The sequence below is a fragment of the Indicator indicator genome, chromosome 1 (genome assembly GCF_027791375.1).
Source record: "Indicator indicator isolate 239-I01 chromosome 1, UM_Iind_1.1, whole genome shotgun sequence".
In the NCBI taxonomy this organism is placed as follows: Eukaryota; Metazoa; Chordata; class Aves; order Piciformes; family Indicatoridae; genus Indicator; species Indicator indicator.
The window spans coordinates 106,723,848-106,749,020 of NC_072010.1; the positions used below are offsets into that span (position 1 = coordinate 106,723,848).

At 36.6% G+C, this 25,173-nt stretch overlaps 1 protein-coding gene across 1 annotated transcript in view; it reads right to left on the reverse strand.

Moving 5' to 3' along the window:
* Positions 1 to 2,723: 2,723 nt before the first annotated feature.
* TMPRSS15 (transmembrane serine protease 15) overlaps positions 2,724 to 25,173 on the reverse strand; it is a 65,719-nt gene continuing 43,269 nt past the window's right edge. Inside the window, exons 18-26 of the mRNA XM_054393084.1 lie at positions 23,041 to 23,151; positions 20,258 to 20,390; positions 12,585 to 12,680; positions 8,698 to 8,747; positions 8,063 to 8,237; positions 5,970 to 6,151; positions 5,627 to 5,722; positions 4,595 to 4,734; positions 2,724 to 2,879 (exon numbers count right to left, since the gene is read on the reverse strand). Coding sequence (XP_054249059.1) covers positions 2,724 to 2,879; positions 4,595 to 4,734; positions 5,627 to 5,722; positions 5,970 to 6,151; positions 8,063 to 8,237; positions 8,698 to 8,747; positions 12,585 to 12,680; positions 20,258 to 20,390; positions 23,041 to 23,151 — 1,139 coding nt within the window. The remainder of the gene's footprint in view (positions 2,880 to 4,594; positions 4,735 to 5,626; positions 5,723 to 5,969; positions 6,152 to 8,062; positions 8,238 to 8,697; positions 8,748 to 12,584; positions 12,681 to 20,257; positions 20,391 to 23,040; positions 23,152 to 25,173) is intronic.

A 25,173-nucleotide genomic window follows, 5' to 3' on the forward strand; every position in this document is an offset into this window, starting at 1 on the left:
TTTATGCTGGTATTTCCTTTGGATTTTGTTGAGTGTTAAAGAATCCAGAGTTGTGTAACATGCTCTGTTAGTGGCAACAAAATTTCTAATTAAAAACAACAGAAAATTCAACAAAAAATGCCCAACACTCTCCATATTCATATTAAAATCTACAGAGTGGAGAAAGGAAAATTATTTCCCATTCAGGTGATAGATTCATTAACTGTAGCCACTTTGAATAAATTTACTGGATTGAAGCTATAGGGTCCTCTCACAGTAATCATATTCCCTTCTGCTCACTGCCTGTCTAGATCTCTTCCAAGTGGCAGCAGCAGGTGAGGCAAAGAACTGAAGGATGAGCAGTAAACCTTAGCTGGTCATCAGAAAGATGTCATGGCTTCAGTTTGGCATGTTAAAAAAATTATACTCCCGTCACCTTTTTTTTTTCCTGTAGTGAGAAGCATCTGAGAGATAAAGCTCCTGATTCTTTCATTAATCTTTTAATTTTTTTGGGGTACAATCAAGTGTAAGCATCAAGCTTCCACCCTCTCAACATCTTGTAACTGTGACTCAATTGAAACTAATCCATGCTGCCCACATGTTTTAATGCAGTAACTACTGGTTTCTCAGAGGGTTAGTAAGCAGGTAATTGAAGTAATGGATACTGAATTGAAGGCTAGAATATGGCTGACTAAAGATATGCTAGCTTTATCTAGACATAAATGGATTGACATAAAATGTTTATTTCTTATTATGCTAACCTATATTACATATATGTTTCTATACCAGAGTGTATAATAGGAATTTTTTAGTCTGATGCAGTGATTTATTAATATATACCTCAACATCCATCAATGCTTTACATTTTGGGAAGCAAAAATTACATGTAAATAAAAATATATTGTTGTATTTTGGGGAAGCACATTTTCCAGTGACTGGATCTGCTTTGAGTTGCCTCTTGTATTTCATTAGCAGACTGAAATACAATTTACAATAGTGATGTATGGTAAAGAATGCAGAAATCGTGCCACATTTTAATTAACCATTTTAACATAATTGCTTCATCCAAATCAATTTGTACCGATAGCAGAATGTGCTTTATTTTCAGTGGCTGTTTTCAAGTGAAGGAGAGTAACAGAAGAAACAATAGTCCACTGTGAAGCATAGAATTAGCAACTGTAATGTTTTAATGTTAAAAACTGTCTGGTTTACATGAAAGAAGGCATCTAAAATACCTTTTATCTTCTCTCTGGCTTACTTACATCTGTCGACATTCCTTGTGGTCACAGGCACATTGATAAAACTAACTACTTTGGTATGGAACTAGTCCTCTAATACCTATGAAGACCTGAAAACAGACTTAGCATTTTTCATCAGTGACTGCTAGCCCATAGGCCCATGTGATAGACTTCAAACTCTGCTGGTATAGTAGCATTTATAGAAAAAACTTTTTTTGTAAGGTAGCTTTGTATTCTGAGCACTTTATATCTGCATTTAACAATTTAAGCACCAATTGTGGGAGCTCCTTACATCTATTTGTATATGTGTAGATACACAGTAAATTAGAATGCATTTTGTATTTTCATACAGTACTTTGGAAATAAAAATATATTACATTACTACTACTGGCTGAAAACAGAAATAAAGGAAATGCATCATATTACATGAACATTAAGACATCATTGAATTTAAGGCATTTCAAGAAGTAGATAATACTATTTAAATAGAAACATATTTAGAAATGAGCTCAAGAACATAAAAACCACCTTTTTTCTTCATATTCTTTCCCCTTTAGAAAGATCTAATGGGCTATTGTGATAGCTTTTATTCAAAGCACAAAATCAGTATTAAAAGACATCAGTACAGAAAAAAAGCATGTAATATATCAAAGGAACCCTTTGACTTTTTATTCACCATGAATAACTGATACCCATTGCTGTCAGATATTTAAAAATAATGTTACCTTTTGTGAGTGGAAGTTGCAGTGTTGTGAGTCTGTGCTTGAGTGTACACAAGTACATATCTATAACTACTTGAGTAATTGCCAAGCCACTTATTTAAAAATGGAAACTAAAAAGCTGTATTCAATCTTTATTTAACTCTATTAATTCCAAACAAATTACACGAGGGAGAACCTTTGGCTTACATTCAGTTTATTCATTAGAAAGCATGATCAGCCTTTATGCACAATCCATAAACCTCATTCCAGAGCTTTTTGTAGTAGACAAGATAAAAGAACTCCCATGAAGCTGGTTTAAACAGGTAACATAAACCTTCATTTTGATATGTGGGGAGAAGAGTTGACTATGCATTGAAAAGAAAATGAATGTTGAAAAATACAGTTAAAAACCAAAAGCCAGGTAATGTTTGGCCTGAAACTCATAATTATTAATGGTTTTCAATAAAGGATATGCAGTTTGCAAACTTTTTTTTTTTACTGACCATGCTTTGTAAACCCCTCCACTATCCATTTAATGAACCTGCATTCAAAGAAGCTGCTTCTTCGTGATCTCATATAAAAGAAAAAGTGTAACAATGAAACTATTTATTAGCATAACCACAGCATCAATTTTTAAATATTGCTATCAGTTAGTAATGGAGGTCTCAATTATTAATATTATCCTCCTTCATATTTAAATATTTATTTAGTTTTCATAACTGTGAGATGGAAATGATAGTTTGATTTACATCATCAGGCTTGCTTTCAACCTTTACACTGTATTTCTATTATTAAAAATATTAACCTAATAGATTATTTTTTTGATCCAGTCCACAAACACGGTGACTTGAACATACACTCCTGGTCGTTTGGGAAAAGCACACTCATAGCCAAATGATGTTACACCAACCAAAACCCACTTGTTACCATCTTCACACGTCAGGGGGCCCCCTGAATCTCCCTGCAATATGAAATCAAAAAGTTAAAAGTGAACACTGTCAACTCTGAAGGAGAACCTGTTTATGATGGTTTGTTTGTTGATTCTTAATCACAGGCATTCTATCTTAGTAGTGTTGGCTTAACAGTTGAACTTGATGATCCTAAAGGTCTTTTCCAACCACAATGATTATGTGATTCTATCCCTGGGTTTCTTTGGTACCACAAGTGAGATCAATATGAATTCTAAATGGAAAATTTCTTGACATAATATGTTTCTTTTTTTTTTTTTTCAAAGGATATGTTAAGCTCTTACCAGTTTTTTTGATGCAGAACTGGGTTTCAAAATTTTTTTTTTCGCTTATTATTGTTATGTTTAGTCCTTCATCTCTCACAAAGCCTGGGTAATTGTGTAGGATTATTTTTTTAGTTTTCTCTGTTCAGTCAAAATGCATCTCTATTTTTGGTCACCCCAGAGTTTCTGCAATTTCAGATTTAGAGAAAAAGATGGCAATATTGCCAGAACAGGAGGTATCCTTTTCTTACGCCTCTTTCTGAATAGTTTAGTAGGTGTAGCATTGCAGAAGAGTGTGGGAGACCAAATTTGATTCATCCCACAGCTCAGTAGAGGATGAACCAGCCATGAGTGTCTTTTTTTTATGAGAAGGAAAACAATTAATTTTTGTTGTCTGCTGCGTTAGTTGAACCAGTACTCTTTTTTATCTTCTCATAGCCCTGTGAATAGAGCTTGATAGGAGAGTTCTGTGAGGACTTGGCCATTAAAATATTTCTGCCCACAACTCTAGGGCATCCACAAATGTTCAAAGGCTATGACAGCAGCCTAAAGGCTGAAGTAGTCTCAGGACTCACTTGTTCATCTTTGCTTATGGTTGAATGGTCACTGATCACAACGCTGGTCACTTGTATTCTATATCAGCCTGTGGTGCTCAATTGCTTTTTTTCAGTATGAGGTTCAGAAGGTTAAAAGGAAAGACAAAAGCCACAGAGGCTGAAGGAATGGTAAGTGAAATAAGGCTTGCATATACTCCTTCTACACTAAACTATCCAAAGTCACTGCACCTGATGAAGGCTTAGGTCGTGAGGGCAAGGCAAAAGCAATGAGAGTGCTCCTCATCAGACGTAAGGAGAACCAGCCAGTCTCCATGCTGTATGCTCCGTAGTGCTAGAATGAAAGTTAAGTGACAGCCAAGTCTCACTACATCCTCAAAGAGAAGCATTATGTTATAAGCAGAGCAAGAATGGATAAAAAAAGCAGCATATGAGATCAATGCGGAAAGGCATCCTCTCCAAAATACTGTGGAATCCACTTACAAAAGGTTTCCAGAATCTACAGATTCCAGGGAAAAGCTTCATTACTCTGTCTTATTTATGGGACTTCAGGCTATTTGGTATTTATTTCCAATATTATATTATTGGATGTACTCTTCCCTCAGTACATCCCTCTTTCCTTCAAGAAATTACACAGCAGTAATTGTTCAAAGCTTAGTGCAGAAAATTTATCTCCCTGTATGGTTGTTTATGGCATGATGATACAAAGTGCATTTTTATCTTTTCAAATTTTATCCTGATAAAGTCTTAATTGGACAAAATGTGGTGAATAGAAATTACATTCATGGATAGTCCTTGTCATAATTTTAATGACTGGAGGATCAGGGAGTATTTTATTCAGTAATTAGATGTGGTGTATGCTAGCAGTAGAAATGAGTTGCTTCTGTTTACCTGACAGGAATCTATTCCTCCTATGTCATATCCTGCACAGATCATATTCTCAGTAATACTATATTCTGGCATCCATTGTTGGCATTTTTCATTTGAAATGAGAGGAACCACTGCTTCTTGCAATATGTCTGAAGTGGGACCTGTTGAAAATACAAAGCACATTTACCTAGTGTAATAAATATTTATATCTTGCTCAGAACACTGGTGGTTTTGTTCCTATTCCAGTATGCTGAGCACGCTATCAGGCAGCAGGAAAACTTCCCTTGCTGCTGTCCTGTTCAGGCTTATACCACTGTAACACAGTCACTGATTAAACAGTGCTCATTAACTCAATCCTGTCTTTCATTTGTGTAGTGGAACTGAATTTGGTTATTATTAAATCAAGATTATTAAAATAAATGACTATAAACTCCCTGTGGGGAGATCTAAGGCATAATTAAGGGCTTAAAAGCTTGAACTATTCAGTGTTTCCTTAATATTCATTGTGTAACTTTGGTTATTTCAGGTTTTCTTCTACTAATTCCTACCCAATATATAAAATGCAATTTTATTCTGAAAATGTAGAAGCAAATGCATATGAGCAACTATGGAGGTGAAATGGCATGTTTATTATTTCAGAGGCACTCCAAAATCTGGAGCATATGATATACAAACAGAACATACATTTCACACTGCAGTCAGTATGCTTGACTAGTCTCTTGGGAAAACCATTTCTACACTGTCAGAAAGAATAATCTTCTTCGTCTCCCACTCACTATCTGAAAGTAAAATATGTGTGTTTTGTGTTTAAAAAAGTAGTCATCATAACTTAAAAGTTTGTTTGGTTTTCCTTAATGATAAAAGATAGGTATATTTTTTCTATTATGTATGTTATAACTCTATTACTTTGCTTTAGAGAAGGAACAGTGGAGGGCAATACTTCCAAAATTTTCATATGGAGGAGTATTTGACTTTAGCAACCCCTTTGGAATCAGGAGCAAGCTTTCCCTTGTGGCTTCATGCCTGTCACGATTTTCCAAGCAGATAACCCACCTTCATTCAGAATACTACCCCAGCCAGCAATGGAGCAGTTCATTCCTGGTAAAAACAGTTGATTTTTTTTTGGTAAGCAGATAGGTTGTATGTAATCTGTGAATGAGAAATAAGCAATTATTTTCAATCTCTCCCCTGTATTCATGTTTCTATGAAATCAGATAAGAAATTGCTCATTAATTCAAACCTGCTTTTTAGGCAAGATATCAAGGAAGTACTGGACTGACTCCATAATGATTGCACTGTGAAAAATGTATAGCCTCTCCATCACCTTCGTATGCTTGGCATGGTTAGAGTTTTGCATAATAGAGTAAGTCTGGTTTATGGGAAAATAACAACTCACCTGTATATTGCACTTTGGATTCAAGATGCATGAGAGCAATATCACTATCTTTTGTATGTTTCATGTAATGAGGATTTATAACGATTCGATCGATGTTTTGAACTACTGTTGGAGGATGTGTCACATCTGATTGATCATACAAGCCAAGAAGTGCTTTCCATTGAGATGGTTTTAATTGCCTCCTAGAAGTTGCAAGGAATATTCACCATTATGAATGATTAATTGAAGGTTTGAAAAACATGTTAGTTAAAATGCTAATCTTTAACCTCACGGTAATTCATAGCATTTGCACGTTTCGTCAAAATAAATAGAATGTAGCAGATGTGCCTACAATTTTGTGATATTAATATGATCTTAAACATCCACACTGTAGAAATATGTGGTTGACTTTTTTATATAAAGCTTATAACGCATTATTTATAAAGGATTAATCACACAGTGATTCAGAGGAGGAAAATATATTATCGAAATTACTGTGGCTTTTTAAACACTGTGAAGAATACTCCTGACTTCCCACCAGGCAATTAATACTAGTCTCAGTTAGAAAATTGTTGTAGAATATCTAACACAATCGTAGGTGTAAAATGTCACTGTAAATGCTGCAGCTTATAGACTTAGAAAATTGGTCTCTCTATTTTTTAATCTGTGTTGGAAAATGTATTCCAGAATGAAATGCGACATAATCTGCATTATGGTCTAAGCAATGCATGCTGGTTCAAGGCTGTATTTCAGTCAGAGAATTTAATTATTTGCTATTTTTAAATCAACCAGTTGCAAAAATATATTTTCAGACTGATTATTGTACTGAATTGTTTTCTTCTGATCTTTTGGTTTGACATCAAGAGGTTATCTTGTCTTAAACTAGGGCATTAAAGTTAAGTGTTCAGAAATAAGGTGTGGAGCTGCAAGGAAAATTTCAGCAAAGTTAAGATGTTACAATGAGATTTAAGTGAAAACAGGTGATTTAGGTGAAAAGGAATAATAAGATAGGTGTGTACATACTGTGTGAAAACTAAGAGACCTTGATCCTTCTCATTTCAGTATCTTCTTGTGGAATATAGCTCCCATCAGGCAGTGAGGCATCATTAAGTATTGGCATAGTCTCCACTGCCAACTTAGCTTAGCTATTTAGAATGAGAGCTCTACTGCAGTTCTGAATATTAATGCTTCTTTTTTTTCCCCTATTCCAGTTTCTAAGTGTCTTCTTATTTTTATTATAGATGTTATGGAAGCAAATCCTAGAAAATACTTAAATATGCAATACTTAAATATTCAAATATCTTTGAATGGTGCAAATATCACCATCTATAGGATATCCAGTATTGCCTAACCAATGGACATAAATCAAGATTCTTTACAATGATGTGCAGTAAATCTTGATCAATCTATGATAATATACAGGAAGAATAGGTACCATTGAGTTTACCCTTATAAGATAGGATGTCATCATTTATACTGCTGGTGAAAAGATTTAACTAATTAATGGAGGCCCACATTAATTATGGGTTAAGTAATAATGCTCAGTATTAATAAGACATATTTTAAGTGCAGTTTTTCATTGTTCAGAAAACGCTGCTTAGTTTCTATGATTCTGCTTTAAAGTAAGAACTGACATTTTACCACAAAGTAAAGGAGCCCTTAGCTACAACCACAAGTGACTCAAAACACATCAATAGTTGTTAATTTTTTATATCAGTGTCACAAATTATTTATACTCTGATGCCTCCTTAGAGAACTGGCACATAAAACAAATGTTTCATCATCATTAAAATAAAAAGGAAAAGACATGGCATGGATGTCAAGTAGCCATCTCAGCTAGTTAGAAAGCTGCCTTGGAGTCAGCAGAGGGGAAAAAGCACTTGTGAATTTATATTAGTTTCATTCTAAAGTAAACATCAATAAAGCCTCTAAAAAGTACCACTCTTCAGTGATTTCAGTTTGATCCTTTAAAAGTGTGGTTTGCTCTACACAGGCCTGATCGATGGCTCATGTCGTACTTCAACCCAACTGTATTTGTGTGTGTCCACCATGTGGGCACTTGCATGTTGTGGGAGTTTCAGAATGGGTTAGCTTTTCAGTACAGTGAACATTACCCATATACACAGTGTGCTGCCGTCACCAGCCATTCATCACTGACAAGGGAAGCTCCACAAAAAGGTCTGGAATTAAAATGGAGTGAAACTATCCATGGCCAAGTTTCTCTTCTGGCATCACTTCCACCTATAATCCTTGTTCCATTGTTCTGAGTGACCAGATGTTTCCCGCAAGCTAAAATAAAATAATAGTAATAAACCAAAACCAACCAACCAAAGCCACAACAAAAAATATTTGTAGTCTTTTAGGGGGATAGAACATGTTTGAATAAACCATCTAATATTCTTGGAAAACCAGGCTGAACTACTGTTCAAGAATACTATTACTGTGGAAAAATGTTTGGTGTTTTATAGCTAAGATCAAGATGCAGCTTTATAACTTGAATTTTAACATGTTCTTTCCTGTATTCTTTATATAAGCGTTTTCAGCATAGACCCATCTCTAGTGTATACTAAACTCTGAAAACAAGTGAAGACTGTAAGCTTTCCTGTGTTTATATCATTATGAGTACAGCTTTTACAGTCCATTCCCTAACCTTTCGATTCAAACTATAAACATTCAGCTTTATGGCCTGAACAATTTGATTTCTGTGTGAAATATTCCCAGGGTATGTGTGGTTATGTTGTGTACTTACGTTTAACATTACATTGCAGATGAATCACTAGGTTGTTCCAACAGTTTTCTCTAGAATGAAAGTACAATTAAATCACAAGTATATGTACACCAGGTAATACTGATTGTCAAACATACATACACACATACATATATATATATATATAATGTACATAAGCATATATAGATAGAAGTACATTCATGTATCAGTATCAAATTGTTAAATACAACATTTAATCATACATGTTTTTTTATATTTAAATTATAAACATACAACATTATATATAATACTAAATGTACATATTCGTCTTCAATGGACTCTTAAATGGTGTATGTTATGGATATAAAAGCAGACTCCCTATTGTAGTTTAGGGAAATGAGTCATCTGTGACAGATTCACAATAAAATTAACTGTGTATTTTTTCTTTCTGCCTTTTGAGATGTTTTCAATACCTTACCACTAGAGATCAGTGTGACCAAAGAATTTAACATGTTTGGTATCACTTCATCTTTTTACTAAGACTATAATGCACTGTGAAATCTAGAGCTGCATATACAGGATTAGAAATTATTTATCAGAGATATAAAGCCAGAGTCTGAAGAGCACAAGATCACAGATCAAAACTACTCAAGCATTTCTGATACCCAGAGGTTTTCAGATTATTTTCATAGCTTGCAATGAATCTGAACACTGGGGACATTGTGTGTGCCAGTGATGTAAATCTGATACACAGAGAAATATATCAGAGGAAAAGAAAAAAAAGTTGCCCAATGGCTAATTTACAGTATGAATTTCCACGCCATCTTCAAATGGAAAAAGGGAAGGATACTTTAAATGTGGTATGTTTGCTCTGAAATTTGGTATCTGCTGTAAGGGAAATAATGCACAACATCACCCAGAGTTTTCACACAAGTGCAGATCCCCCATTAAATCTTCACTACAGAGTGGGTAAGCATGAGATAATCCTCCAGCCCTGAATAGTCTCACCTATCCATTTTCCTCTTCAAGATGCATAATTTTAAAGCTGTAATTTATAAAGTAGAAATGAAATTTTGTAATTTATTTTCAAATATGTATGGATTTCATCAGGGTGTCCCTTGGTAGTGAAACAAACACCAAAGACAACTAAAAATACATAAACCCACAGGAAAACAGTGCTGTCTTCTGTGTAAACATCCTAGCAACCGAATACTCTTGTCCAAGCTCCCTCCTCCACAGATTTCAAAAAGCAATCAGTTGTACTGTGTATTAGCTCTTTTATCTGAACCTACACTTTTTGCAACATGACAGATTTGGTTTGGTTGTGTTTTTTTGGTTTTGCTTTTTGTTTTGTTGTTTTTTTTTTTTTTTGGGGGGGAGGGGGAGGTTTCCACATTGAACCATTGGGTGCCTTATAATGAGGGTCTTTGTCCCACTGTCTGTATCTGCTGATTGCTTTAGAAGAAATTACTTCTTGGACCTCAAATTTTTCTTAGCTCCCACTATGAAAACCACTTCTGTGCTTGCCTTCAATTCACCAGTCCTCAGCTGCCTCTTGGTCATCACTGGAGAGTCCAGAAGATAACAGAGGCATTGCACGTGATGAATACCCTTTGTGCATCTCTTACTGCCATCTATGAAGCAGCTTGCCAGGCAGAAATCTGTGGTAGCTGGGACATCTGTGAATATGATCTTCACTTAAGACTGGCAAAGGCAATTATGCTTGTGGAATCTGCTCACATATATCTTCAAGGCAGGATTTTTCCCTGTTAAAAAATTGTCCTGCCAAGAAATATATTACCTAAGGGCATCAGAGCACAGTTTTGCTGTCTCTGCCAACATAGCTTTCAAGTCCTATTATACATGCCCTCCTTTGCTTCAGTGTTACACTTGAATAAAGACCAAATACAATGTGAGAAATGGCTTTCATAATTTGAATACCAGTTAATGATTTTTTTTCAATTATAAAATTTGTGCGATCTTTCTGTCATTCATTATATATACAAAAGAAGTGTGCAAATCAGTAATGGTGTCACCCTTTAAAATGATTGTTGTCAGTTGTCCAGATGAAATATGGTAGACACCTATTTCTGCAACAGAAATACAACTAAGATGAATGAATTTATTCCATTTCCTCCTGCATTAATCACTTTTTAGTGTTTAATAGATATTAACAAAAGGCATCTTTAAATCATTACTATTCTTTAAGATCTCTTGTGGCAATGCTTGTTTAGATATCCACTCAAGAAAAAAATGAAAAATACTTTGCAATGATATTCCTTTACTTTAACATACTTTTGCTACCAGTGAGAACAATAAATGTTTGAATTTAGCATTAAATTAATATTTTTTTAAACTATTTTTTTTAACTGTGGACAAATTAGAGCACAGAATTCTCCTCCTGCTTTGTTACTATGTAGTGTGTTTGTAAAGGAAACCTGAAAGGATATGGGCTCAACATGGTTTCAGCATTTTAGCAATTAGACAGTGATTTTCTGCCTAAGTACTTCTGGTAGAATTCCAGAAATTGTGTATAATAAGCCTTCCTATAAGCAGAGAGACAGTAATTGAAGTCATGATATATTCTTTAAATTTGATGATGGCAAGCCTTTCTCTTTTTGGAGGTGTACTGTAAATCTCAGAATTTCCCAAAAATGAAATCCTGTGCTAATGTTGAATTTTCGTTGAATCTATAAGGAACATTACCAGTTAGTAGGACCCTTCAGAATCACTTCAGCTGTTATTGGGATGGAGAAGGATTAGAATATAATGAAATGTATTCCAAGGATCAACTCATCTAATAATTCACTTTGAAATGTGGAGACAAATCCAGAAGTAATTTTTGAGTGGGGCTAATTTGCCTAAATATAGATATTTGTGGATTGCTTACTTAACAATCCCCTTACTTCAGGGAGGATATTGAGGTGCTGAAGCAGATCCAGAGGAGAGCAACGAGACTGGTGAGGGGGCTGGAGGGAAAGTCCTATGCGGAAAGGCTGAGGGAGCTGGGGTTGTTCGGCCTGGAGAAGAGGAGACTTAGAGGGGACCTTATCACTCTCTACACTACCTAAAAGGAAGTTATAGTCCGGTTGGGGTCGGGCTCTTGTCCCAGGCAATTAGTGACAGGACAAGAGGGCATGGTATGAAGCTGTGCCAGGGGGGTTTAGGTTAGATATTAGGAATCACTTCCTCACAGAAAGGGTGATTGGGCACTGGAATGGACTGCTCAGGGAGGTGGTAGAGTCACCATCACTGGAGGTCTTTAAGAAAAGATTGGATGTGGCGCTTGGTGGCATGGTTTAGCTGATGTCATGGTGTTAGGTCATAGGCTGGACTTGATGATCTCAGGGGTCTTTTCCAGCCTCAATAATTTTGTGATTCTGTAATCCACACTTAGTCCTAAATCTCTGTCAATAGTCAATGGATTATAGAGAGTGACTCATATTTCAAAAAATGCATTGGTGGATCACAATTTGGACTGCTTGTCTTTCCCTTTTGATTACAAAGAGAACTTAATGTGATAACCATGGGTGAATGCCACTCCCATTTTAATTCTACTATATTATATATTCATAAATTAGAAATTTATCAATAAGTGTTCTGTAAAAATAGCAGTATTATAATTTCCACAATAGATGTGTAGACTTTGCTTAAGGTTGTACTGAATGCTAGCTAGAAATGTGTCAAGCATCTCTCTCCTTTTAAATTTACAGTATATGTACAGGAATGGAGGGAGAATAGTGAGCTGCCAAATGTTACGTAGAATTCAGCAGCAGACAAAGAATAATATCTAGATATGTTTGTAGTCCAGACCTCATAAGGAATCATGTTACCTCTCAGATAAACTTGAGATAGAAATTACTGTATAAATGACCACCACCATATTTTAAGTTGTCCTTGGTATGAGGAAGAAACCTCACTCCACCCACCTTTTTGTAAATATCAGGCTGTGGTTTGTTGTTTTAATGATGTTGACAAATGGACCATCTCCAGTGAATAAAACAGCTGATGAGGTATTTGCATCCCTGGAAGGAAAACACACATATGGGCATTATTAGATATTGATCCCATTCCACCAGTGGAGGAATGTTCAGGAAATTATTATGCTGGTGGAATATATTGCATATTTTTTTCCTGAAATAAGAACTCTTTATCCAGATATTTTTAAGCTTGAAACTCAGATAGATTAAAATGCAACTCACCTGTTTTCACACTTACACCATATTCTAGGATTTCTACACAAGTGCTGTATGATCCACTCTACTGAAAAAGTGGTTACTGTAGTGTTTCTCAAATTGGACATCCCAAAGCCCACTAAATTCTACCTCTCTTTATACAGAGATATAGAAAGTATTTGTACACTCTGGCTTAGTGTACAGACTTTTTTTCTTTTTTAATATAAACCAATAGTATACTAATAGGCACTTCAGAAATTACCCTAAAACCCTGACAACCTTTTAGATGGTCTGGGAATGAAGTGCCAAACCAGTTAGTCAGAGTCAAATGCTGTGATGGGGAAATTTGCTGAGACCAGTCTAATCACTGAGCTACAATAAGTGCTAGTGTGTGAAAAAGGCACTAAGTTATTTCTGGAGAAAGTTGATGAGCAGGCATTTTTACCAATGTAAAGAGTGAGCATGCTACCAGAAAAAGCTTAGGGTATGTAGGTTTATGAATATTACTGGGTTATATTTTCCATGGCACATTATACTAGGAAACTTCAACTAAATGCATACATGTTTCACTCTGTAATAGGAAACACTACAAACCTTCCAAGTCAAAGTTTTCACCAATCTCATAATACTTGTGAGGATCCCTCATCTCACCTCAGCATCTTTCTTGATCATTTTCAACAAAGTCTGAGCAAACTATTTCTCACTCTTTTTTCTTGTTTTTTTTTTTTTTTTTTTTAAGTGCTGAAATTTCTGGATTACAGTTTGGAACTACTCTGAGTTTCTCTGGAGCTACACAGGCTTTATTAAACCTCCCCAGCTTTTTGAAATAAAATTCAAACCTTTTTTTTTTTTGACAAAAACTTTGATAATTTCATTTTGTTTCTTAGTGCACTGAACCTCACACAACTGGAAAACTCTAAGCTTTATGAGTGACCCAAAAAACCCAGTCTGCTACTCTCTTAATTAGCTCACAGGTAAATGCTGAATGTTAAGAAAAACTCTAAGTATAAGTATTCATACACTTTTCCTGCAGATATTCAATTTAGTAACAAGAATACAGTTCTAAAGGTCCAGAAACACTGTGTCACAGACCTTTCATTTCTGTTGACCTTTTAGAAATCTTGCAGGTTATGACAAAAGGGCCTGTAAGAGACTAACATAGATGTTAAGCAAACATCATTCCGTTCAACCTGCTTGCTAGGCAAAGCTTACAGAAAACCTTGAGAACAGTCTTAGAGAAATTTCTTTATATGCAGATGTAGAAAGACATCTGTGCAGTAAACCTTGAGAAGAGTCTTAGAGAAGTTTCTTACATGCATATGTAGAAAGGTATGTGTGCAGTAAATTCCTCAGATGTTGCTGGTCCTCATGTACATAAATACTCCATGGATCACTGCGATTTCACATCTGTCTCAGATGTGCTCACTAACAATATGCTGTAGGTGAATGTTGAGAAAGATTCAGATGGTGTGGTACCATGTTGAACAAATACTCAGAATAAGGATAGAGGTGCAAAAGTCTGATAGCTACCATTCCTTTCTGCGTTTCAAAAAAATAAGTAATGCATTTCTCATTTGAAGAAAATATCCTCGCACGTTTTGTTATGCCATTGTTTAGTTCTCAGGCTGAGATGTTTGCAGCTTGTTTAATTTGTGTTTGAAACACAGGGCAGTGTTTGAAAAACAAAGAACAGTGGCAGATTACAAATAGTGAATACCTTTTTGGCATAACAAAAATTTGTTCATGTATGGATTCATATGAAGAGCTGCGATTTTCTAAATGCTTGTGTGCACAGTATTTTTAATATGAAATTTTGTAAATTATAACTAAAAGTAACCACTCTATACTTTCTGAGTTTGAAATGGAGATTCTTAAGCAATGGATTTATGTCAATCTGTATCTAACACTAAATGAAGCTGTAGACCTACAAATTAAAAAAAATAAATTAAAAAACAACAACAAATCATCGAGGCTTGTCCCCTGGCTTTTAAGTTATAGTCAATATTATTACTTGGTGACAACTGGCATGAAATTCAGTCTGCAATCAGATTATAAGGACTGTCTTAATTCTGGTCCTCAGTGCTGAAAATATGGCCTGAACACACATTCTTACATCCATCATGACTCTCATTGCCTCTACAGCAGAGTAAGGTCATGCTGTTTATGGTCTTTATTTATCCATCAGAATTGTTTTTTTCTTTTGTGCAGAAATTCTGGGGTATCATGCCCTTTCAGGTGGAATGCTATAGATGCACACTGGAGAACCTGGGTCTGATAGTTAAAGATAGGATTTTCTGATGTGTCTCAAAGAGCTAGGCATGTATCTACTACTGACCATTTGTAAGTGGGGACCATGAATCACAAAATCACAGAATGTTAGGGGCCAGAGGGGACCTCAAAAGATCATCTAGTCCAACCCCCTTGCCAGAGGAGGATCACCTATACCAGATCACACAGGAATGCATCCAGGTGGGCTTTGAATATCTCCTGAGAGGGAGACTCTACAACCCCCTTGGGCAGCCTGTTCCAGTGTTCTGTCACCCTCACAGTGAAAAATGTTTTCCTCATGTTTCCATGGAACTTCCTATGCCTCAACTTCCACCCATTGCCCCTTTGTCCTGTCATTGGGCATCACTGAGAAGAGCCTGGCTCCATCCTCTTGGCAATCACCCTTTACATATTTATAAACATTAATGAGATCACCCCTCAGACTCCTCCTTTCCAAACTAAAGAGCTGCAGGAGAGACAGCTCCCTCAGTCTCTCCTTGTAAGGAAGATGTTCCACTCCCTTAATCATTTTTGTGGCTCTGTGCTGGACTTTTTAAAGTAGTTTCCTGTCCTTCTTGAACTGAGGGGCCCAGAACTGGGCCTCCATCCTTTCCAGGGATGGAGGTGAGGCTGATCTGTAGTTACCTGGATCCTCCTTCTTACCCTTTTTGAAGATTGGAATGATAATTGCCTTCCTCCAGTTCCCAGGCACCTCCCAGGCACCATGACTTACCAAAGACGATGGAGACTGGCAATGACCTCCACCAGTTCCCTCAGCACCCGTGGCTGCATCCCATCAGGACCCATGGATTTATGGATGTGCAGATTGCTTAACTGTTCCTTAATCCAGTCCTCATCAACTAAGGAAAACTCCTCCTTTGCCATGCCTTCCTCTGGGGCCTCAGGGATCTGGGGCTCCTGAGGACAGTCTCCAGCAGTATAGATAGAGAAGCAGAACGCATGTAGTAACTCCACATTCTTTGTGTCCTTTGTCATCAAGGCACTCACCTCATTCAGCAGTGGGCCTACATTACCTCTGGTGTTAGTTTTTCCTGCAATGTATTTGAAGAAGCCCTTTCTGTTGTCCTTGACCTCCCTTGCAAGGCTGAATTCCAAGGAGGCCTTAGCCTTCCTAGTTGCCTCCCTATATCCTCTGACCACAGTCTTATATTCCTCCCAAGTGGCCAGCCCCTCCTTCCATGATCTGTGGACTCTCTTCTTCCACTTGAGTTTGCTCAGCAGTTCCCTACTTAACCATACAGGTCTCCTGGCTCTATTTGTCAGTTTCCTACTTGTGGGAATTCTGTGGTCTTGAGCTTGGAAGAAGCGGTCCTTGAATATTAACCAACTAACATGGGCCCCTTTGCCTTCTAGTATCCTGTCCCATGAGATTTCCCCTAGCAATTGCTTAAAAAGGCCAAAGTTGGCCCTGCTGAAGTCCAAGGTTGTGATCCTGCTTGAAATTCTGTTCCTACCACACAAGATCCTGAACTCCACCATCTCGTGATTGCTATAGCCAAGGCTGCCCTCAACCTTCACAGCTTCAACCAGACCCTCCTTGTTGGTGAGTATCAGGTCCAGTAGTGCTCCTCTCCTAGTTAGCTCATCCATCATTTGCATCAAGAAGTTATCATCACTGCACTGAAGGAACCTTCTGAACTGTGGCTGGCTGAGTAGACCTTCCAGCAAATGTCTGGGTAGTTAAAATCCTCCACAAGAACTAGGACCTGTGATTGCAAAGCTGCTGTCAGCTGCCTGTAAAAGGCCTCATCAACTTCCTCATCCTGACCAGGTGGTCTGTAATAAGCACCCACAATGGTATCAGTGATGCTAGCCTGCCCCTTAATACACACCCACAAATGCTCAACTCACTCCTCACCCACTCCTGGACAGAACTCCTCAGTACATTCTGGTTACTCCCTCACGTAAAGAGCAACTCCACCACCTCGCTTTGTTGATCTGTCTTTCCTAAAAAGGGCAGAGCCATCCATGACCACATTCCAGCCATGTGAGCTGTCCAACCATGTCTCTGTAATTGCCACCAGACCATAACCCCTTGACTGCACACAAGGATTTCTAACTGCTCCTGTTCATTCCCCATGCTGCATGTGTTGGTGTGCAGGCATGTCAGGGAGTGAGCTGAGCACACTGATTCTACCCTGGTGGGCTGGGAGACTCTGTGAGACTTTGACTGTGCTGCTGTGTCCCCAGCATCAAGCAGGGCTGATGATGCTGAAGGCCCTTACTAGCCCCCCCAACCCTCCAACCCTGGTGTGTCGTCCTGCAGCTTGTCACATGAAGGCCTGGAGATGTCATTATTCCCCTTCCCCTTTGCATCTACTTGATCATTCCCAGGTTCTACAGTGAGTCCGAGCTCATTGGTAGGCCTTGCATCTTCACCAACACATGGCTCATTGTGCCCTACCTCTCCTGAGATAGCAGTGGAGCTGGCACACTGCCCCACAAACATCCCAGGCTTGTTTCCAGCAAGCCTGTTTTTTTCCCCTTTCTTCCTTCGAATCTAGTTTAAAGCTTGATTAATAAGCCCAGTCAATTCCTGTGATAAAAACCTTCTCCCCTTTGAAAGAGATGCACTCCATCTGCCACCAGCAGACCTGGCATCATGTAAGTTGACCCATGGTCAAAAACCCTAAAGTCCTGTGGGTAGCACCAGGCTCAAAATCAAGAATTGATTTGATAGGTCCTCCTCAATGAAAGTCTAATTGACCTGGAAATCTCAAAAAAAGACATTATATTCCAACAAAATTATTTCCTTCTCTAGGGTTTTGTGAGTTCACACAGAAAATTAAACTGCAGGGTTGAGATCCAGGCCTAAACTCTCAGTTGTTATTTGAACTTCTAGGTATGGCAAAGTTGCAAAGTCTATCCCCACCCATGGGTATGATTCAGTAAAGACCCAGCTGGCTCTGGTCCCAGAGGAACAAGCATATTTCACACCAGAAGAATGGTGAAAAGCTCACTGTATGCTTTTGTTACTTCAAGCAAAAGTGGTGCTAACAATACTCAGATTTTATCAGTGTTGTCAGATGCACTCAGTTACAGTGAGCGCAAGCTGATCAAAGGATCTTGCTCAGGTTTCTCAAATGCATCAGTTTGTGCACCTTGCACTCCAGGCTCATTAAGATTTTTTGTAAATTATTTGCCTAAGCTGTGTTTTGTAGATTAACACATAGGCATGCTTCCAGGTTCGCTTCTTGTTTGGCACATATCACAAATGCAACAGTCACATATTAGAAAAATGGTGGGAAAAGAATTAATATTTATGATTTATTAGAATCTATGTACAACACTGCACTTTATAGCCCAGATACATAAATAATCAGGATGTGCTACAGGACTCCTACCATTTCAGTCCTTTTAATACATTAAATTGTAAATGAGACTAGGAAACGTAGGAGCAATGTTACAGCAAAAGTAAATTGTCCTAGATGAACCTTAGCCTTCTGCTCTAATAAAGCATGATTCTAGCTAATTATTCAGTATAGGAGCATGAGCTATAGCCTACTCAAGATTCATTCTTATAAACATCTATTTAGTAACAAATATGGTGCCATTTATGAACAAAAACACAACTACAGGGCAAATAATGGAAGGCAGAAATAGCATGATGCTTATAGGAGTTATATGTTTGTATATATGAGAATTTTATCCAATTCTGTAGGATCAGCAACAGCAGTAGCAGCCAGGATATGAGCACAGGATGTAATGTAGGTATAAAATTTTTTCTTCTTGACAGTGGGAATATGTAATAAACTAAGAAACTGAAATAAAAATAGTTACTAGGAAACTTAATAGGCATTTTCTTAGCAAGTCTGACTAGTTTATAGAGACATGCTGAAACATATTGCCACAGAACCTTAAGGAGGCAAAAGCATAAGTAACTTTAAAAGGTAACAGAAAGTACTGGGAAAGACAAAGTTCACTGAAGCCTATCAAACATAAAAATATAAATGAAATCAACAGGCCACAAAAAGACTAGTGTCCAGAAGTTACAGAGAAAAATGAAATTGGGGAGGGGTGGAAATAACCAGCAGAATGCAGCTACTGGACACTGTAAAGGACCAAGTGTTTGTATGCTCTTACATGCATGTGTAAATGAGGTAACATGCATGAATTACAGTCAGGATTTGTGCATGCATGTATCTGGTATTTATATAATTGTGGTACCTGCCCCAAAGGGAAAGAAGTAAAATGCCAAACCAGCACACACTAAGCCAACAATTAAAAGTATTTTTGAATGCATTTGAATATTTTTCTACATCCTAACTCCGTGATTCCTACAATTAATTTATCAGAAGGGCATTTGCAGGCATCCTACTTTGGACAGAGACCAACATAATGAATTGCAAGTTTAGAATTTAATTTGATTATTACTTGGGTGAGTGACATTCCCTAAAAGCCTCAGCACTGTAAGAAAGCTGTTTATTAATCAGTGGATGGCAGTGAAGTTGCATACAGTGTAAGTAAGGCCAGAATTTAGGCCATAAATTTTACTATAGATTGAAAAATACACCACTTCTGCATTCAGCCCTCCTCACCTTTTCCCTGGAAATTCTGCTGAACAGTGACTTGAAGCCAAATTTATTAATTTCTTCACTTATATACTTCCCTCCTCCTCTCTTCATCTAACTATACATCAAGAGAAATACAGTATTCTCTCTTAATAGCTCAGGTGTAATGACAGACACGACATGTATTTGAAGCCATGTAGCAGAATACCCAAGTGGTTACCTTGAATTTACCTGAAATGAACACTGTATGATAGCAAAGCAATCAAGATGGCTGTTTGCTCCAGCTTTACTCTTGAGCCATCCTCACAAAAGTGAAGGAGTAAATGATGACATAAAGGGATAAAAGACTAATGCCTCCACATCAGTTTCCCAATATTCTCCAATATGCATCCTCATGCCTAAGTTGCCATATTCAGTCATCAATCCTGCAATGAATGCCATCAAAACAGGGTTCTCAATACTTACAATTGTGTTGGCATGCCAAGCATCTCACTTGCCACATGAAAATACATTTGTCCTTTTTTTGGATGGTAAAGACACCAGCAAAAAATGATGATGAAAACACCAATATACAGACTCAAGATATCTGCAAACAAGTTACAAGGACAATGAATATTTTTTACTCACCCTAACCCCAGCAGCTGGCAAACACTATCTGAAATCTCTTCATTCCAATCATCTGCACATGCCAGGTGCCATGTCTTCCCAATCCTGGCCTGTACCAGCCCTTCAGTGCTTAGAGAACCATTAACCAGTCTCACTGTAGAACAAAATTGACAGAAACATGTTAGATAGGTGGCAAACCACCCTTCCCACCACCACAGGCAGACAAAATGTAATATAAACAGAACAGATTTATTATTGCCAGCAAAGAACAACAACAACAAAATTAAAATACATCACAGCAGTAATAAACACAGCATCTACAGGATGGTGTATTCCCACAGGAAGGAAATGTTATCTCCTTCTATATTTCTGCCACAAGAGAGTTTCATAACCTGTAATTTGTAAATGTCTCATGAATAGACAATAAACTACATTATCCATCAACCCCAACCAGTGTTTTTTCTTAGCCAGCATTATGTAATTTCCAAATGCTGTGTGAAGCTTTGGCCACATGATGCTCAGGAACACTGATTGGAAATATGGTTAAAACCAAAGCTAACAGAAAAAGTGGATTTTCCACTTCAAATTGCTATGGCAATTTTCACTGTTTTCTTTGTATCTTTAGTTAAAACACACACAAAAATAATGAAAGTTCCTTGAAAATCTAACTCTTTATCTACACTTCCCAAAATAAAATATTCTGAAGAAAAAATCAGAAACACATTAAACATTTGGTGAAAAATAATATGCTACTGACATAGTGACTAAGAAAGTTGGATCACAAGGTTCAAGGTCAGCAGAATCCCAGGAGCTACGATTGTGGTAATCATGAAGTAGGGAAAAACACACAGTGCTTTTGAAATTTACTATTTGCCAAATATATTTTTTAAGATCTTATTTGCTTTTCTTTATCCCACACAAAATATTTCGACCACAAAGTAAAGCTTAGTTGCTATAGTAAAAAAAAAAAAAAAACAAACCAACCAAAAAAACTTGTTTTTTAAGAATGTCTCTGACACGTGGAGTGCATGAATGAAAGAAGTGATGTACAGTGATTTATTAACGATGAACTTCAGTTGTAAGACATTTTTGAGCAGTCTTGGAAAATCTCAGAATTGTTTGCACTGCTAGACTTCTCCAAAATGCTTTTGATATGTCTTTTCTTTCACTTGAACTATAATTTCTTTACCTTTTTTTCAACATCAGTTTCATGTTCTTCTTGAAGCATGCTTTGGATAAGGAATAAGAAAGTCCTTGAGCTCTCTGTTTAATTCAAATTTCATATATTTTAGAATTCTGCAAAGAGGTATTCTATGCTTTTTCTTTTGTGGTCCCTGGGAGATTTCAGAAGTTGGATTATTTGAAAATGAGAGTTTGTCTCTTTCAAATTCCCACTTCTGACAAGAAATTGAAATTCTTTTCAGGAAAATGCACAAGACTTTTAGATACTGAAAAGACTCCATGTGAGGATATCTAATTGAATTTTCTTATTATTTTAAAGCTTAAATTGATTCAGCCACTGTTTGAATTAAATGGGTTTTTGGAAACAATTCTCCCAGTCCTTTAATGTGAGGTAACTTGCTATGAAGTAGTGGCCAATCTATGGGAAAATAAATCTCTGAGAAAAGGTAAATCATATTAATGTAGGTGATGGCTATCTTGTTCAGATCTTCTTTAGCAAGAACTGGAAAAACACATTAAAGTCCTCTTTTCCTAAGAAAAAGCTGGAATTAATTTTATTCTCTGCATTTTAAAGGAATACTATATTAAAAAAAGGTAATTACAATAATGTGAAAAATGAATCTGTGTCTTTGAGTATATATTACATATACTAGTATTTATATAAGTCATGTATATGAATATATATATATGCATGCAAAAGACATTGAAATCAGTGAGAACTGTCAGCACGCATCCTAGGACATATCCGATCCCAGCAGTTCTCTTTAAAACACAGGAAGATGAAGTTGTAATGAGCTTAAAAGCCCAGTTTTAACTCTTCCATTAGCTCACCATAAGAGACTGCCAGAACAACACATTGCCAGAAGCAGCAATTTAATTTCTGTGCTAGGCCCAACATGGGTTTGACATCAGTTTTGAATTTTAAAGAATATTTAGAGAATGCTGTTTCCGTGTTATGTGAAATAAACCCACATACTGTACACATGCATTTTGGAAATACCCATTTTACCAGAAGAATAAGCAAGAGTAGCTCTTGGTCTCCTTGTTGTAGGAACATGCACATACACTGTGAGCAACGGGTGCTGTGCTATCCCTTTACCTTATGGTGTTGTCTCCATATAATGGAAACCAGCCAGGCTGGAGGATGTCATGTGCTGCAGTTTGGCTTCACACCCATAAGTCTACATGAGAATTTCCACCAAGCAGTCTCTTGTTTTCTGCCTTACACTGCAACATTTACACTGCTGCAAAACTCAGATAAATTGCAGCAAAAGTTGCTAGAATTTGGGAATACAAAATGGATACAGAAGGAAAGCATGTGATGAGTTTTCATCTAATTATGTGGCTATTATCAGCAGCCACAGTTTTAAGCACAGAGGAATTTTGTACCTTTTCCAGAGATCTTCGCCAGTTTACATACATTGTTACAAAGAGCTGAATTTTTTTTGTTTGTTTGTTTGTTTTCTGCACTGACAAACTCAGAAAGACACCGATGTGTAAATCATCATGGCCTTCATGCAGCTTGCAGTACTTTATGCTAGCTGAGGTTTTGTGGCTGTTTTCTTAGGTAATTCCTACCAAATACGCATGTATTACTTCTCTTTGTATGAAGGAAACCTTACTGCACTTTGCTTCATCAGAACCATCTTCACACTGAGGTATGTGGTCACAAAGGTTATGCAGTGGTATACAATCCCCGTTACCACATTGATGCTCATCAATTGCACAAGCTCCTATAGGAAAGCAGGAAAGAAAAATAGATCTGTAATTATAAGGAAGGTTACGCTCACTGGAGATCATACAGTTTACCTGAAAAAAAAAATTGAGTCGACAGTACACAGTACCTTTAATTTCCTTTTCTTTCCTTTCCTTTTCTTTCCTATCCTATCCTATCCTATCCTATCCTATCCTATCCTATCCTATCCTATCCATCTCTTTTCAAAATAAAAATTATTTTCAGATAAAGAGAAGCTAATTAAGAATAAAATTTATGGTATTATATCTTGTAGTTTCTGGTGTCATCAGCATTGCTCAGTTACATGTAATAAACTTTGGAGGGACAAGAAAAGTTAAATTCTGATCAAATCCTGTCTAAAGTGACTAATGATTTCCGGTTTCAGATACACATCACTTTCACAAAATTTTAGAGACTTTAAAGTATGCCAGGTCAAACATACAAGTAAAGAAGTACTGAAAACCAAGAATCTCCTTTCGAAATCTTTCTGGGAGTGAAAGTGGAAGAGACAAAAGTAACAAAAAAAAAAAAAAAAGGAAAGCATTCGTATGAGTAGGGGTAAGCTATTTTGGTATCAGTTATGTAACAAAAGCAGGTAGAGAGTACATATAAAGTTATAGTTCTTTCTATGGCCAAAAATATATTTTTAATGGAATCCTTTTATATATTTACAGGAAATACAATTAAATTCTATTTTTTTTTTAATCTTACTGACAGAAACGTTGAATTATCTGCAATTATCTTAAGGCAAGAAAACTGTTTTCCTTCTGACTTTTTCATATAACATGATTCCTTCATCAGTCAGTATGATATGTTACATGATTTATAAAAGGCCAGAACCAGATTTTTACACAAACAGTGGCTACAATTAAGGACAGATTTTTCATAGAACTTAGTTCTCAGTTTGACAGATTTTTTTATTATATTGCATACTGCTATAAAGTATTACTTTTAAAATTACGCTTCCTTTTCAAAACCTCAATATTAATGGAAAAATAAAATGCAAAGAAAAATCTTTTTTTTTCCTTGTAAAATTAATTTATTTATTGACAATCCTTTTATCCTTGGACCTGAATGCTAATCATATTAGTCTCTGTTCTTTGGCTGCAAAGATCATGAATAAGCATAATCATTTTGCAAATGGAACCTTTTTAATACATTTAACCAGAAATGGCAATGGCCACTTTGAGAACTCTGCCTTGCTTTTTATTTTACAGCATAATGTGGGCAAAGCTGGCTCAGCAAAGATGCTGAACAAGCTAAAAAAAACACCACAGCTTCACCGAACTGAAAAAATATGATGGAGAACACAGAACAAGAAGCAGCAAAACAGTTATATGTCCCACAAACCTACCCCTCAACTTTATACAATGGGTCTATACAGATTTTACAATAGTAAATCAAGGGTTACATTTTTCTTTAAGAAAATTATTATTATTGCTGGTTATCCATAAAAATCCTGCAGCTAGCTAAACTGGAAGACACATTTTATTATATTTAAAGTAAGAAAAAGAGACCTGACTCTTGTTGACTTTCTATTTGTGCAAACTAATAATACTTCACATCTCTGAATACATACTGCTTTTTAGTTGTTATTTTTCCTGCTGTCAGACTTTCACAGAAATAATATAAATCCCTTAATTAATTCTGTCAGGCCTAGAGTTAGTGTAAGCATTTGTCCTGGTAAGCATATTTCTGTTCCTTGTACTTTAGAAATCGTCTCAATTTTGTATGTTTTGGAGAGCTGATTGCTGAATTACTTCTGTGAACAACAAATCTACTTGTAGTCGTTGACAAAACCCAAAATCTTTCCAAAGGTGATTGGCTGGGACCAGAAACACTGCTGCCCAAACATTTAAAAGACTAATGGTTCCTAGACTCTTCATGCACTAAGAACAAAATTTTTGAAGATGTAAGGACTGTATTGCAAATACTAATCAGAGTTATCATACATTTTTCTCTTCTAATGCATGTGATTGATAATAAATATTTTACAAATGCATGTAAATGTACATTACCA